The 15,848-nt window shown below is 45.5% G+C and overlaps 1 protein-coding gene across 1 annotated transcript in view; it reads left to right on the top strand.

Moving 5' to 3' along the window:
- COL7A1 (collagen type VII alpha 1 chain) overlaps positions 1-15,501 on the top strand; it is a 102,546-nt gene extending 87,045 nt beyond the window's left edge. Inside the window, exons 74-83 of the mRNA XM_063121345.1 lie at positions 1,815-1,940; positions 2,608-2,817; positions 3,310-3,345; positions 8,247-8,291; positions 9,605-9,676; positions 10,671-10,715; positions 11,828-11,890; positions 12,135-12,179; positions 13,801-13,836; positions 15,409-15,501. Of these exons, the coding sequence (XP_062977415.1) occupies positions 1,815-1,940; positions 2,608-2,817; positions 3,310-3,345; positions 8,247-8,291; positions 9,605-9,676; positions 10,671-10,715; positions 11,828-11,890; positions 12,135-12,179; positions 13,801-13,836; positions 15,409-15,468 (738 nt within the window). The 3' untranslated portion in view covers positions 15,469-15,501. The remainder of the gene's footprint in view (positions 1-1,814; positions 1,941-2,607; positions 2,818-3,309; positions 3,346-8,246; positions 8,292-9,604; positions 9,677-10,670; positions 10,716-11,827; positions 11,891-12,134; positions 12,180-13,800; positions 13,837-15,408) is intronic.
- The last annotated feature ends 347 nt before the right edge of the window (positions 15,502-15,848 follow it).

Below are 15,848 nucleotides of genomic sequence, written 5' to 3' on the forward strand. Positions count from 1 at the left end.
ATTTCCCAGTGTACGCCTGTCCTGGCTCCTGGCTCTTGGCTCTGATGAGTGAATAACCAAGCAGATGGAGGGAAATGTTTCCAGGTTCAATTCCAAGAGATGGTATCAAGCTTCAAAACACTCGACAAACTCACAACAGGATTCTGTAGGGACCATCTTTCCCCATGGAACCTGCCAGAGCCTTAAGATTGGCTTCGGAGGTCCTGCGGTATGGCAGGTGGACACAAGAGAGTGGGCCTTTTTAAAAGTGCAGCTTCCCCCAACTTCATATCCAGATGTTTATGGCTTCAATGCCCCATCAACCCAGCCAGCATGACCAGGAATGCTGGCTGTTGTGTAAAACCTCGAGTTTCAACATCTGGTAGTCATCAGGTTGGGGGAAGGCAGCTGTAAAATGTGGAATGCCCTCTTGGGGAGATGGGCCAAATTCCTGTTCTTCTGGGATTTTTGTGAACCGCCCAGAGAGCTTCGGCAGTATAGAAATGAAATAAATAAATAGGTGGGCACTTCAGACATATCTGATGTAGCAAGTGTTTGAGTTTTGATGATAAGTGCAGCAAATCTTTTGATTAATCTTTGTAAACCACTCAGAAAGCTTTGGCTATGGAGGCGGTATATAAATGTAATAAATCATCATCATCTGATGCTACTTTTTAATCTTTTATTGTGTTAATTTTATCTATTTCCCACTGTTCCACCAAACATTTGGCACTCAGGGCAGCTAACAATAAAATCCAGATAACCAAAATCTGAATTAAAACTTAACATAAAAGCAAATAATTTAAAAACTCAACAATAAAGGAAATAAGCAGCACCTATATTTTTAATGTGAGATGTTACTGATTTGGGGGTGGGGGTGGAGGTTGCCTGTATTTCATTATGGGTTTCTGAACCAGATTATTAGCTGCATTGAATATAATTAATAGAAAGTTAGTGTAAATATAGCATAATAATTTGGTCTGCCAATGTGTGGGTGGAGATCAGGGTAGGTGACTGTGGAGAAGGTAGGGGGTGTTGATGCAAACCTTGACACTTGTAGAATAGGTCTTTGCCCTACTGAATAGTGGGGAGTAGTATCCTGTTTGCTCAAAGCTCACAGAAATTCCCTGTGCTACTCTTATTAGCAGGCATATCTGCAATGAGAGACAGCAGGAGAGAGAGAGGCAGTCATTGGCCTCTTTGACCCATTTGTATTTCACACTTCAGTGTTTAACAACTTTGATTATTTTTTTGTTCTGGAAAGAAAGGGGGAAAGTAAACATAAATAATAAATAAATGAAGGTTCTCAGTGCGCTTTACAATATAGCTTAAAGCAGCCTTCCCCAACCTGGTGCCCTTTAGATGTTTCTAACTACAGGTCTCACCATCCTTGACCATGGTCCATGCTGGTTGGGGTCGATGGGGATTGTAGACCAAACCATCTGGAGAAGGCTACCTTAAAGTGACCCTGTCAGGTTGGGGATGGCTACCTAGGGAGGTTGTGGGCTCTCCCACACTAGAGGCATTCAAGAAGCAGCTGGACAACTATCTGTCAGGGATGCTTTAAGGTGGATTCCTGCATTGAGCAGAGGGTTGGACTCAATGGCCTTGTAGGCCCCTTCCAACTCTGCTATTCTATGATTCTATGACCTTAAAGTGACCCTGTCATTTATATACCCTGTGCTTTACTCTCCATGGGCATGGATGATAGCCTGGAAAGGATCTGAAAGGTTTTCTGTGCTTATAAATGTTTGCATTCCAGGTTGAGAGTAGGGATGTTTTGCCTTTTCTCATTGCTTCAGGGAGCAGTCTAACTTTCCTCTCCTCCCTCACAGATTTCCTCACTGCGGGAGATCACTGGCGCTTATGATGGAAGTTCTGATCTGCCCTTCCCTGATCGCCGGAGAGGACTGAAGGGTGACAGAGGGGATCCAGGAGAAAGGGGACCACCAGGCAAAGAGGTGAGGATGAGCTCTTCACGTGCAAGGATTAGTTGTTATCTCAGGTACTTCCTTTAGGTCCTAGTTTGGGAAAAGTTCTTCGCACGTTAAGTATAATGGCAAATTTCTAAAATTGATACAATTAAGGTTTTCTGGAAACCAGAGTCAAAACGGATGTGGAAAGATGCATGCCAAATAGATTTTGCATTGGTTAAACCACATTATTACAATTTTACTATTATTTAGGGAAACATCCACCAAAAATAGTACAGAGGTTCCCAGGAAACTGCTTCACTGGTTTTGCAACCAAAATGTTTGAATTCTGTGACAAACTGTTAGTTTCATATGAGGCATTTGGGATGAGAATCACAAGATTTGCAACATCAAAAACAGGACTTTGGAGAATTAAATATGGAACAGAAGGGTCTAGTACAGCTATAAGAACACACAGTTCAACCTTAATGTTTGGGATATCTCTAATTGTCAGATGTGGGAGATTGACAATAGGAAATAGCTGTTGCCATTGTGGCCTATTGCAAAGTCATATTCTGTTCTAGTTCTCACCAAGTATGTGATGGTTTCTCACCAGCTACAGTCGATAGAGGCATTTCAGATATACACTTCTCCAAGCATCCTTCGGAAGAAAGCTGATTTGCGGCTGTCTAAATAAGTTCTGTGTTTCTTGCAGGGTCTCATTGGCTTCCCTGGAGAAAGAGGGCCAAGGGGAGATAAAGGAGACCAAGGCCCACCAGGCCCACAAGGCCCAATAGGACGTGCCATTGGGGAGCGGGGACCAGAAGGGCCACCTGGCCAGCCAGGGGAGCCTGGGAAACCTGGAATTCCAGGGGTTCCGGGACGGGCAGGAGAACTTGGAGAGGCCGGCCGGCCTGGAGAGAAGGTGAGTATAGTCAAGGTAGAAAGAGAAGGTACCAAATGTGATCAGGAGCTCCAAAGCTCCAAATAACCTTGCCCTACCACTCCAAGTGACTGCATTTTCTAACTTCATTAATCTTGGCATGGGTGGAAAAGGCAGAGTAGAAAGGGTTCTGCTAAGTGGCATTATCTGGGGAGAACATGTCTGAATAGTTACTTATTTTTTTAAAAAAAAAACCTCAGGTGTGTGTAAAGTTACATAATAAAGCCGGGATAAAATAAGTTAACACACATAATGAACCCATACCAGAGCGGCAATAAAACGATGCGTTGCTTCCAAATTCTCTAGAAAGCTTGCTGGATTTTTTTCTCTTTGGTCTGTGTGTGTTTTTGGGGGGTGGGAGTTTAAAGTTGTTTTTAAAACTCAGTAGGGGTGTGCATGGTTTAGAGATGACACCACTGTTGGTAGCTTATTTATCTCTTCTTTAGAAATAACAATATTATTTACTTTTTCCAGGGTGATCGGGGTGAGAAGGGTGCACAGGGGGATCAGGTGAGTGGTGTTAAGTGATCCTAAGGAACGAGTTTCCTGGGATGTTACTGTTATTTCTGGTTATCGTGATATGAATTCCAAATCAAACTCTGAAAGCATTTTTAACTATGGATGTGAGCATGGTCATATATGCATATTATATATACCAGATAGCTTAAGGCTATTATTTCATACATTGGTCAAGCAGGCACCGTGTTGGATATCAGGTTAGATCCTTCATACAAACCTAAAGGGCAAGATGGTTGCTCCTCCATTTATGAGTCTATCTCACTCAGCATTTAATGGCTCTGCCATCGTCCTAGAGATCCATGCTCCTGAGATGATGCAAGTTAGTGGAGAGGTTCCCTGGAGATTAATCTCTTTATGGGATGGGCCATCTTAGAAGATGTTGGCAGCGTTCCCCTTAGCAACTCATTTTGTGACAAGGCCTCCTATACCTGTAACAGCTACATGATGGAGAAAATTTCAGCAGGTGCCTTCACTGCAGGACCATGTTAGGAAATAAGAGCCAGGGAAGTTCCTCCATTTGGCAGCTATTAATGACAGAATTGCCCAGGAATAGCAGCTCAAGTTAAAGCATCTCCGTGCTCCAAAATGTTCTGGTACCATTTTTTCAAATAAAAAATATATATATTAATGCTTACTTGGAATCCAAAGCAAGTGCATGGTGGGATGTTGAATGTTGGGAAAGAGTGGAGGAGAAGTCAGTTGGAGTAGGAGAGGGGAAGAAGCTGAAGAGAAAACACTGGAGAGATACCTGAAAGAGAAGAGAAGAAAGCAAATAGACAATACATCAACAAATAGAGGAAAAGTAAAACCAAGCAATGGGAACCGACAGACGAAAAGTAACCTTTTAATGGCAGGAACCAACTTCTAGCCAATTTATTTATTACATTTTTAATCTTCCCCTTCCTCTAAAGACATCAGGGCAGCCTGTTTGGTCCTGCCCTCCATTATCCTCACAACATCCCTGAGAGAGAGAGAAAGTGACTGGCCCAAGTTCACCCAGGGAGTTTCATGGCAATGTGGGGATTTTCATCTGTATGTCCTCAGTACTCGTCCAACAACCTAACCACTCCCACCGCATTAGCTATCAGTTTGTGACAGACACTGTTGCCATGTTACCAACAGTGGTTTGGTGTTGGGTCATTTGTGATTTATTGATTTTGTTCATTGATATAATGTTAATTGATTGTGCTAACTGGTTTTAATTTATAAGATAAAGAAATGTTATTCGCATTTCTTAGAGTCTGTCCAGAGCATTTGCCCATCTGCCTCTCTCATCCTTACTTGAGAGCCCTGTACATGGCCTTTGGCATTTCAAACAGGATTGAGGAATCCAAAGCACCTTAGAGACACTATGAATCCATGGATCCACCTGAGAATAAGGCAGGAGAGGGATCAAGGGGTTTGCCCATGGCCAACAGTCACGGGTGCAATTTCCATTTCCTTGGCCCCAGTTCTTTCAGCCACCCCATTGCCTAAATTTGCAGGAGACATAGGGAGAAATAGCAGATACCATTTGGGAGAATTTAAAGCGGCACTTCCGTCTATGTATGAATTGCCTAAGAGCTTAATTGGTTGATTGGGAGGAACAGCACCAAAGGGAAATGGCTTCTTGGGCAAAAGATGAAAAGGAGGCAGTGGAACAAATCTTTAGAAGGCGGGAATGCATGTTTGCTATGCACACCCTGTTAAAACTAAAGCCAAGATTTTATACCAGAGTTCAGGGGCTTACAGAGAGTTTAAGGGAATATGCATGGGGCTTCAAGAGGCTTTAGGCGCATTTGAACAGTTATAATCAAATAGAGGGTAATACCCAGATGAAATGCTTAAGGAGACATTTGGGTAAGGGATGTATAATGACACTCTGAGAAAAGGAATCAAAATTGTTTCTTTGGCAAAATGGAGGAGCTCCTTTCTTGGATTTGAAGGAGAATGTCATAAGAAATGCTAGGATACTATAGACCAGCCAGAGGACTCATGGAGTCGTCTCAACAGGAACATTATTATCTTAGCTAGACCTACCTTTTATCCCGCGACGGAGGAGGGAAGATCTCGCGTTGTGTTTAATGCAAGATCCCTCCTCCGTTTACACGCAACGTGCGACAACCTCACAAGGAGAGGCGTCGCGTCCGCCATTTTTTAATTTTTTAAAGAGGAAGGAGCGCATGAACGTTCTTGCGCTAAAGATAAGCGGGTTTTTTAAAAACCAAAACAAATTCCCACTCCCCCCACTATCCCCGATGGGCCCAGCGCTCCTCCCAGGTCCACGGCAACGGGCCACACATTCCGTGGTCTTGGGCTGAGACTGAGACCATGGAAAAACCGGGGCCAAAGTGGGAGGCTGTATCCCGGGGCATGACGCACATGACGCACAGGGACGATCCCGGGGTTTGCCCCGGGATAAAGTCCCGTCTAGCTAAGGCCAAAATCTACGTCTTGTGGGTCTGTTGGTTATAACTCTGTGCAAATGGGCAAGAGTTTGGAGGCTATTAATTCAGATGGGAAATATGGAACGGACTGATGGGCAAAGCGAGAAAATCATAGTGAGAAGATTCTGGAGAAGGTACGGAAGAAAATCCAAAATATGAAATTAGATCTGAAGCTGGAGTTTTTAGCATTTGGAGAACTTGGGAACCGATCAGCCATTGGCTTTCTGCTGCTGCTGATATCCTCATCCTCATCATCATATTTCATATCTGAAGAAAATGTGGCAGCTAACTGTGACATGTAGCAGGAAGATGTAGAATGGAGAATTACGAGATGGCATTGTGAACAAAGAGTCTTTTGTGGCTGGGGCTCAGAGTTCACAGAACCTAGGAGTGCCTGCTGTCCATAGTCTGTCAAGAGCCCAGCATTCAGACCTTCAGTGTGCAGCAAAGGATTCTGATGAGGCATAGGCTGCCTCCTTGGGAGTAGGACGGTCAGTTCCTTATTCAGGGCCCTCTTGGCCAAAGGGCAGAGCCCAGTTATCATTCTCTGGCTCAGAGGGTAAGTCCCCAGCAGAACCTCCATCTCCCTAGCCTCGCAGAAGTCTTAGGCTACAATATCAGGCAATGGCTCTTTTGCAATTCAGTCAGCTCCTCTGAGAAGGGTGGAGCTGGCCACCCAATGAGTCTTGTTAGCCTACATAAAGCTTTCATTGTCTTTAGCTTACTGCTGAGACAACATCCTCCTATTGTTCTAGTAAGAGAAAGTTCCATTCAGTACAACCCACATGAAGCTATCCAATACCCTATTTTCTTCCTTCCTTGGTCTGACTGCCATCACATGCTATCAGTTTCCCCTGTGAGCCTCAGAGAACCACAGAGCAGGACATGGTCAGATAGCACCAGGCAGAACTGTTCAGGATAAGTTATCTCCGTGTGGCATCAGGTGTGCATGTTCCAATTGGACCTGGAAGATCAGTATAAGGAAGCTGCAGAACTAAAAGGGGAAAGGGATGCTCTCCAGAACCATCTCTTTGGCAGACCTGGTTTCACTGGATGCCTTGCTATACAATCTGAAGACTTAGTTGAGGAGTAGGACTCAAGGCAGCCCAGCCCTGAGCAGAAGCAGACAATCAGAAGACAATCAGAAGAGCACAGGTAACATCTCAGAAACTGGGCCATTTGGACACTACTGTACCACTACAGCAGAAAGTACAAAGTGTGAGGAAGAAGTGATGCCTAAGAACCAGAAAGCAGAACTTTTTCTCCACAGCCTGGAGGATAAGAGTGCAGTAGTTAATAAGGAAACTGGGTATGTTTAGCATGGAGAAGAGAAAATAGCTGTCTTCAAAAATCTAAAGGGCTGTCACACAGAAGATGAAGCAGAGTGGTTCTCTATTGCTCCGGTGGCTCACAAGTAAAACTGAAATCAAAATAAAATAGTATTGAAACGTAACCGCTCATCAGGATCCTTCCAACAGGGAAAATTATGGGAAGGCAGGCACAGTCAAGTTGGAGTAGGCTCTGAGGTTTTCCATGCCTGAAAATTATGTTCATATGGGACAGAGTGGGCAATTCTTACATTTGGAGTGTATATGTGGTGACAGAAGGATGTGTGTAACTATCCCTTTTCATATTGTCTGTTTTTCATAGAATCATAGAATAGTAGAGCTGGAAGGGGCTTATAAGGCCATTGAGTCCAACCCCCTGCTCAATACAGGAATCTACCCTAAAGTGTACCTAACAGATGGCTGTCCCGCTGCCTCTTGAATGCCTCTAGTGTGGGAGAGCCCATGAATCTGCTCAGAATCACCCCAATGTCTTCCCTCTCTCACAAGCTTCTGAACTTATATTTATTTTTTTGAGGTGAACACTTCCATGTATCTGATAAAGTGGGCAGTGTCAACAAAAGCTTATGCCGGAATAAAATTGTTATGGTTTTCAAGGTGCCACAAAACTCTTTGGTTTGTCTGTCTGAAATATTGAGACAGTGCTTTCCTAATAAAAGCCTCGAACATGATGTACAACCACAAAATCACCCCAAAGTACTTACAATAACATTAAAACGATAAAGATTTAAAGCCATCAACTCACCACATGTTTGAGTCCCTGCTCAGGGAGAAGTCACTGAGGGGGTGGCGGGGTGGGGGTGGGGGCAGTGGAGAAGCAGTAGACAAGGAAAGAGGTAAGCACACTGCTTTTCTGCTCTGAATTCCCTTGCCTTGAAGCAACTTTTCTCTTTTTAAATGACATCTATTGCAAAGGTTTTGCATGCAAAGTCTAGTTAGTCTTCAACAATACCTGTAGACCTGACTGTGTTTCCCCATTCATCCCCTGGCTTTTCAGTGTCAGTGGAGAAGGCCTGCTGTTATGACTCACAGTGGTGGAGGTGAGGTGAATAGGAATTAGATCACCTCTTTTGCAAATCATCCATATCTTTGATCCTTATCCTATATATCTTCTCCCCAGGGCAGAAATGGCTTACCAGGCCCTCCAGGGCCACCTGGACCCAAGGTGAGTGATTTTTTCATCCCTGATAACTCCATCAAGCACAAGGATTTCCCAGAGATCCAGGGTTGAAATATAAAGCCCTACATCCGAATCTGTGGCACTCATTTGCCAGTGCTGAGAGAAGGGTTTATCCTGTTTAGGTCCACCGTTCCTACAGCCCCTTTCACCAGCCATACCTAGGGCTTACCTAGGCACAGTGTTGTTGATCACTGGTGTTGAGTTATATCCTGAATGCCTTGAACTCAAAGCCCTAGAAGAAGAGAAGGGGCCTACATGTTCTTTTGTCCTTTGTGGTGTGCCCCATGTGGGTATAAATGCTTTGATCTAGAGACAATGATGTCCACTTCCTTGGGCTGGCAATTCAGTACAAACATGAAGCTCAAACAGATAGATCCCATACATCACCTCACTCCTTGCTGTATTTTATTGACTCTGTTCAGACAACACGCTAAGCCATGGTGGTTAAGCATTTTGAGCTAAACATTATGGCTTAGCTTGTTGTGTGAACCATTTCTAACCATGGTGGCTACATAACCACGATTTAAACACGTGCACTAACCGTTTACTGCAAAGGGGTTAGCAGCCTAACGAGTGTTGTCTGAGCAGGCCTGTTGTGACCAGCGAATGGCTCAATTTTGAATGGGAATAAAATTTAGAGTTTGTCCCCAACATGTGTTACCCTAAATTAGTTGAGCAACTTGTAGCCCTCTAGATCTTTTGGCCTACAACTCCCAACAACAACGTAGCCAGTGTGGAGGAATGATGGGAGTTGTAGGCCAAAACAATTGGAGGCCCCAAGTTGACCAACCCTGCCTTAAATTTCTACAAGCCCTCAGAAAATAGCTCTGGCACAAGTCCAAAGCATTTCCCATCTTCCGGCTGAGGCCAGATGTTCACAGTGTTCTACCCACTTAAGTAGAGAACTCAGTGGTTAACTTTCAACATGTGGCATGGCCAATCTCCCCCCACCCCTGCTATTCCTGCTCTTGAACTTAGTATACTTCGATCTGGACTCTTATTTATTGGGCTTGTCCCCATCACAATAATTGCTTCTGAAATTTGGGTTACGCCCTAAAAAAAACCCTGATAACTCCATCAAGTGCAAGGATTTCCCAGAGATCAGAATCTATGGTACTCATTTGCCAATGCTGAGAGAAGGGTTTATCCTGCTTAGGTCCAGCCATTCCTACAGTTCTGTTATGAGTATCATTTTTATTGATGGTATTGGGGACATGGATGAGAATGCATAGCCTTGGTGTGTGCATGTGTGTGTGTAAGAGAGAGATTACTGGGCTGATGTATTTATGTGTTTCCAGGTAGAGCCAATGGAAGGGAGCCTCTCAGGATTTCCAGGGGAACGTGGGCCTGCAGGACCCAAGGGAAGCAAGGTGAACACTTTTCCTCTTTCCTTGAATTACTGCCAAGATAGTTATGCCATTAACTGCATAAGTCTAGATGCTATTTACTGTAAAACAGCCAAACCCCTGCATGTTAATTGCATCCGCACAATTAATGACTGAGTTCGCACAACGCGATAGCCCTCCATAGCCAGCCAGCCATGGTGGGTTGTCTTGTCATCCAAGCCCAGCGTGTTCTCCGCAGGGTGGCTTAATTTTCAGGAACAGGCCACCCTGGTAACACATGGCTTGTTGCGGGGTTGTCATGTTGTCCAAATCTAGAAAAGCGATTTTGTCGTGGGTTGCTGGGATTGGCTGCAGAGAGCAGCAAAAAAATCCGTGCTGCTCTTTGTGATCTAGCCAGTGCCGCCTCCAGCCTCCCTTGCCAGAAGTTGCCCTTCACCAATGCTGAAGCTGCATTTTGGAAGGACTGTCACTCGTTTGTTGGCTCCCCCACCACCACCAGTGCTTCAAAACAGCACAAGTGGGGTCGTAATTACAAACACATTTGCCCTGAAATATTTATTTTTAAAGGTGGCAAAAGAAATGGAGTTAGGGTGGGCCGAGGGGACAAGATGGGTTCTGCTACGACGGTGCCACTGCTGCCTGAAGGACTATGGGGAAGGAGGGGGCGAAGAAGCCACAGCAGGCCACTTTGGCCTCATCTACACCAAGCAGGATATTGCACTATGAAAGCTGTATATAAAAGGCAGGAGCCTCACCAAGCAGGATATAGCTGTATGAAAGCGGTATATGGTCTGTGTCAATGGACCCCAACAGTTGTCAGTGCACTTCAATACCGCTATAAAACAGTCATGTGGCTCCTGCCTTTTACATACGACATTCATAGTGCAATATCCTGCTTGGCGTAGACGAGGCCTTAGACATGATGGGTGATGAGAAAGGTCCAGGTGAAGGACTAAATGAAGGCATTGTTGTTTTTTAAAGTCTTGCAGCTAACCATTCCCCTTTCCTTCCTGCACAGGGAGAGCCAGGAGAAGATGGCACGAAAGGCTCTAGAGGCGATAAGGTCTGAGTGTAGTAAGTCTCCCACCCCTGCTTCTCTCCAGCTTTCCCTGTGTCTCTCCTGCGCCTTCGCTTGCAAGAGGGGAAACTCTCCTTTCCTGCAAGTGTTTGACTTCATCTTGCTTTTTTAAAAATTCTTTTTCTCTATCCTTTTCATTGGCTTGATGAATAGCTCAGCAGCCCTGAACCAAACGGGGCTGTATTTTTACATACCCACACAGTGCTGAAGTAACAGCTATGACTAGGGGGCATGGGGAGATAGCCTTGCCCACCAGTGCCACATCCCCATCTCAATAATAATAATAATAATAATAATAATAATAATAATAATAATAATAATTTTATTTCTTACCTGCCTCTCTGTTTGGATCGAGGCAGGGAACAACAACAAGTATAAAACCCATTACCTACCATGGTTCATTCTGCAGGAATCTTTTGCCCTTAGTTAAATCTGGGTCTACCCTGCTCTCCTTTAGAGCTCAGCTTGGTAGCCTGGCTTCCTTCATATCCAGTCCCCCACCCCAACCCCCTTCCCAGTACCAAAGGAGCTTCCTTCACTCCCAGAATCAGGCCAGCAATTCTGACTTATCATTGCTGGCTCCATTCCTCAGGCTGGGTGCCTGAGCTTCCTTTGAAATGGGTGTAAGTCAAGCTGATGCTGCAAGGGTCCCCATGAAAACAGGACATTTTCAGGACTAAAAAAAAAGTCTTTTCTCCCTCCCCCTGTCTGATGGACACTTTCGGAAAGGGCACCATGGTTCATGAAAGGAATCAATCACAATAAGGAGTAAAATAATTTCAAGTGTTTTTTAAAATAATGCTGTGACATTATTAAATCGCTGGGATTGAAGCAAACAGTTGAATAAATGCTTAAGGCCCCTTGATTTCAATAGGACTTAGCGGTCTTACTTTGTTCCACACTCACTGTTACACGGGGGGGCAAGGGAGGAAGCCAAGCCAGAAAGTTGGCAGCCTCCACACTCTTGGCTGAACCGAGCTGAGCATCCTAGGTGTCCCTTCAAAGATCTGGATGCGGATTGGCTCGTGGGGTGGGGAGTTGACACAATGGGGCTGCTTGCTTGCCTTTGTGACATCACTTGACCTTTTGAATTGCAGGGTGAAGCTGGGCAGAGGGGAGAGAGGGGTGAAGCCGGCGAGAAAGGCAGGGATGGTGCTCCAGTGAGTATTGCTGATGGACCATTGTCGGAAATAGTGACAGCTGCTGTGAAAGGGAAGCAGAGAGAAAGAGTTCGGAAATTGGAGTCGCTACTGGGGTTTTTTGTTGTTGTTCTTTTTTAAAGCAAACACACCCTCCTTTGGTTATGTGGGGTGGGGGTGATGGCTTGTTCCACATCCACATGCTCTGGAGGTGGCGCTCATGTCTTGTGGACCTTCTTACTTTCATGTCCTTCTTTTGGTGCAGGGTCTTCCAGGAGAGAGAGGCCTTCCTGGCCCAGAAGGGAAAGCCGTAAGTAAAAAGGAGGAAGCCTCAGTACTGGGATGGGAAATGTGTGTGATTGGGGTGGGTGGGGGGCGGGCAGGCAAGAAGAAAGAGAGCCAAAGGGATCAGTGTTCAAACTATGGGAGAAAAGTTAGGGGAACTTTAATGTAATCCTCAAACCCCATCCCCTGATTCCCCTCTCCCAGTTCTAGCCAGTTCTTGCTCCCAATTACCTTTTAAAACCATCAAATAAGGGGATCGTCCACCCCACCCCTATAATTCAAGCTCTGGAAAGGATTTGTACAAAATGTTCCATACTAGCAGAGAGGAAGTTCAATGAGTGGGTCTGGGCAACTGAAGAAACCAGGAGTCCAACAACACGAGCCTTTATCCAAGGCCTCCCATCTGCCACAAGCAGTTCTGAGTAGCTCTGTAGCCTTCCTGCTCTATGATTGCAGAGAAACACTTGTTAGCATGGGCACTGGTGACGCTTCTCCGGAGTGTGGGTGGGATCCTTGCTGGATAGAATCTCTGAGACAAGCTGAGCCCTGAGTTAAAGTGACAGAGATCATCTTACTTACGGGAGAGGCAGTGCCTTACCAGCATTGGAAAGCCAGTGTGAGATTCAGGGAGAAAGGATCAGGGAGGGGTTCTGTTCATAATATGTTTTCCTTTCATAGATGGCTATGATCCTTTTCATTGCTGCCTTATCCTTTCCCACAGAAGTGATGTCCTTTGTGATCTGTACAAGTTTTCTATGTTGCTTTAGCAAACCATCTCTAGGAGGTTCCTCATTGGACCTGTTGTCTTGTGAACACAATGGACTCTTGCACGGCTGGGACTGGGGTGCCTTCTACCTTCCATTCATGCTGTCACTTGTAGGCCATGTTCTGCCTGAGGAGGCCTCAAGAAAAGGATCTTCCAGCCTCCATCCCTTGTAGTGGTTGTTGTTCGGTATTTCTGCCCAGGGGCTCTACACATTCAAGCACCCAAACAAGCAAACCTATTGTTGGGAACTGCCAAATATGCTTTATGATGCCACATTTCCCCTTTCTTAAGGCTCAGGAGTCCCAGTGGAATGGTGCTGTTGCATTCAGCCTGGCTGAAAGCTCTCTGTCTTTGATCTGTCTTGATATCTGGAGGGCTGAGAAGATGTACTTATTACTGGGCCTACCTCAGTGCTCCTGATAGTCAGTGGTAAATAAGAAATCAGCCTCAAATGTCCCTCCTAGTCACACATGGGGTTGTAGAGCTAATTGTGCTCCATTACAAGCTCTTTCAGAGGACAGTACGCAACACACACACACACACACACACACACACACACACACACCGCCCTTGTTGTTCTACTTTATGTCTCCGGTTCATGTGTCTCTGTTTTTGTGTGTCGTTCCCTCCCATCCAGGGCCTGCAGGGTTTTAGAGGGCCACCCGGCCCAGCTGTAAGTAATGTTTCTTTGTAGGCTCCTGTAGACCTGAGTCATTGGCTATGGTTGGCTTCCTCCGCTTGCTCTCGCTCTCTTTAATGCAGTAGGAGCAGCTCGGCCTTGCCATTGTGTTGTGAGGGAAACAAGGACCAAGCAAGGCTTGCTTGAGGGATTGCTCTGGGTCTCGCTAACTCTCTGGATCTTTGAATTGGATCTTTGCAGGGCTTGCCAGGCTTCCCCGGAGTTCTGGGCAGACCGGTAGGTGATCCCTTCCCTCCCCCCCCTTCCCTCCCCTGCTCCCCCTCACCTACCCCATCCTGCACGGAGCACTCTGCCTCTTGCTAACAATAGTCTGTGGGTGGGCTCTTCTTTGCATCGCATTTACAATCAGCACTCTCAAGCTCTGCAGAAGGGTCTTGGCATGGTGGTCAAAACAGGGATCTGGGAATTCGAAGAAAGCAACCCACTTATTTGTTAAGTATTTTGATGTCCTTGCAATATCTCTCTCTACACACACACACACACCCAGAGGGGAATCCATAATGCATTATCAGTAGTAGTAATAGTAGTAGTTGTCCATGGATTGACTAGTGCAGTGTCAGCATTAATTTAAATTCAGCCATGGGCTCACTGGATGACTCTAGATAAAACACTATCACTCCACCTCATTCCCCTGGCCCTCTCTGCAAATTCTGTAATATGGAGAGAACAGCATTTCCCCCCACCGCACATGTGAATCATCCCAGGGATGTGATTGTATGGAGAAATGTCCCTTGTGAACTAGAGATATGCAACCGTTATTTAGCAGTGATGTCCACAATCGTGGCAGCTCCAAATGATTCCACATGATTTGTGAAGATTACTATGAAATCTTCCTATGTACTACCAACACGTGAATGTGGGTACACAGGGCCCAAAGGCGGTGGTGAAAAGCGGATATTTCATTGCTTGGAAGAGCTGTGCTCTTTGGGCTTTTGGCACTTGAGGCAGTGACCAACAGAGCCACTCCGCCTCTGCTGGTTCTGTTGCATCTGCAGAAGTCACTGATAGCACTACAGGGCTGTTGCACTTCTAAAAATAATCTCTGGAAATAAGTGGATCGGGCAGGTCTGCAACCGCTCTTGACCTGCCCAGTTCCAGAAATGAGCACTTCCACTCATTTCGGGTTATTTTCAGGAGCATGGAAGTTCATAGAATCATAGAATCATAGAATAGCAGAGTTGGAAGGGTCCTACAAGGCCATCGAGTCCAACCCCCTGCTCAATGCAGGAATCCACCCTAAAGCATCCCTGACAGATGGTTGTCCAGCTGCCTCTTGAGTTGTTGTTCAAGTTGTTGTTCAAGTTCTTCAAGAAGTTCTTCCCACAAGTGCACAGGCACAATAGGACACTACTCATAGGCTTTAATGATCAGAACTATTTAACCTAATTGGTTTGGCTATTTTTCTGTTGCTTTCTTCCTCAGTCATTTATTCTATCTAGAATGCAATTCCCTCTTACCTGGAGTGCTGTGAGAGTAGTATGTAATGTCACAGAGCAGCCTTCCCCAACCTGGTGCTGTTCAGATGTTTTGGATTTCAACTCTCCTCTACCCCAACCAGCGTGGCCAATGGTCAGGAATCCTGGGAGTTGTTGTCCAAAACATCTGGAGAGCACCAGGTTGGGGAAGGCTGTCTTAGAGCGAGGAATGGGTGGAGATCTCACTGGAAGTGAAGTCTTTTGGCAAATTTATTTTAACCAATGTATCAAGGCTCCAACAATAGCTAATCAGGGATATTTAGAGATAAATCAGCCCATATCCATCACTGATTATGTCTCTTCATTCCTACAGGGTAACCCAGGAGATCCTGGGCCACCAGGCCCTCCTGTAAGTAAAACTGGTTTTCCGTAATCTTATAAACCCTCTGGCTAGATTCTGAATAGGAGACAGCAAACCCAACTTGGCCAAGCCCAACTTGGCCAACAACTGGCAAAATGGGGCGCATTGTGTGGGAGGCATCTGGGAGTAGTTGCCTCCTTCATTCTACATCTTTGTCCTCTCATTTTCTCAAGACTATAGTCCAGGATGGGGAATGTGTGGTCCTCCAGATATTGTTGAACTGCTTCTCCCATCAGCCCTGTCCATGGGCCATGCTGGCAAGAGCTTATGCGAGTTGCAGTCTACCAGCATCTGGTGAGCCAAAAGTTCCCTGCCTCTGCTTAGGCCTGATCTTACAAGACACTTATCACAGTGGATAATGTTCAGCCTCTTGTCACCAAGGCTATGTAGAA

The sequence above is a fragment of the Elgaria multicarinata genome, chromosome 3 (genome assembly GCF_023053635.1).
Source record: "Elgaria multicarinata webbii isolate HBS135686 ecotype San Diego chromosome 3, rElgMul1.1.pri, whole genome shotgun sequence".
Taxonomy (NCBI): Eukaryota; Metazoa; Chordata; class Lepidosauria; order Squamata; family Anguidae; genus Elgaria; species Elgaria multicarinata.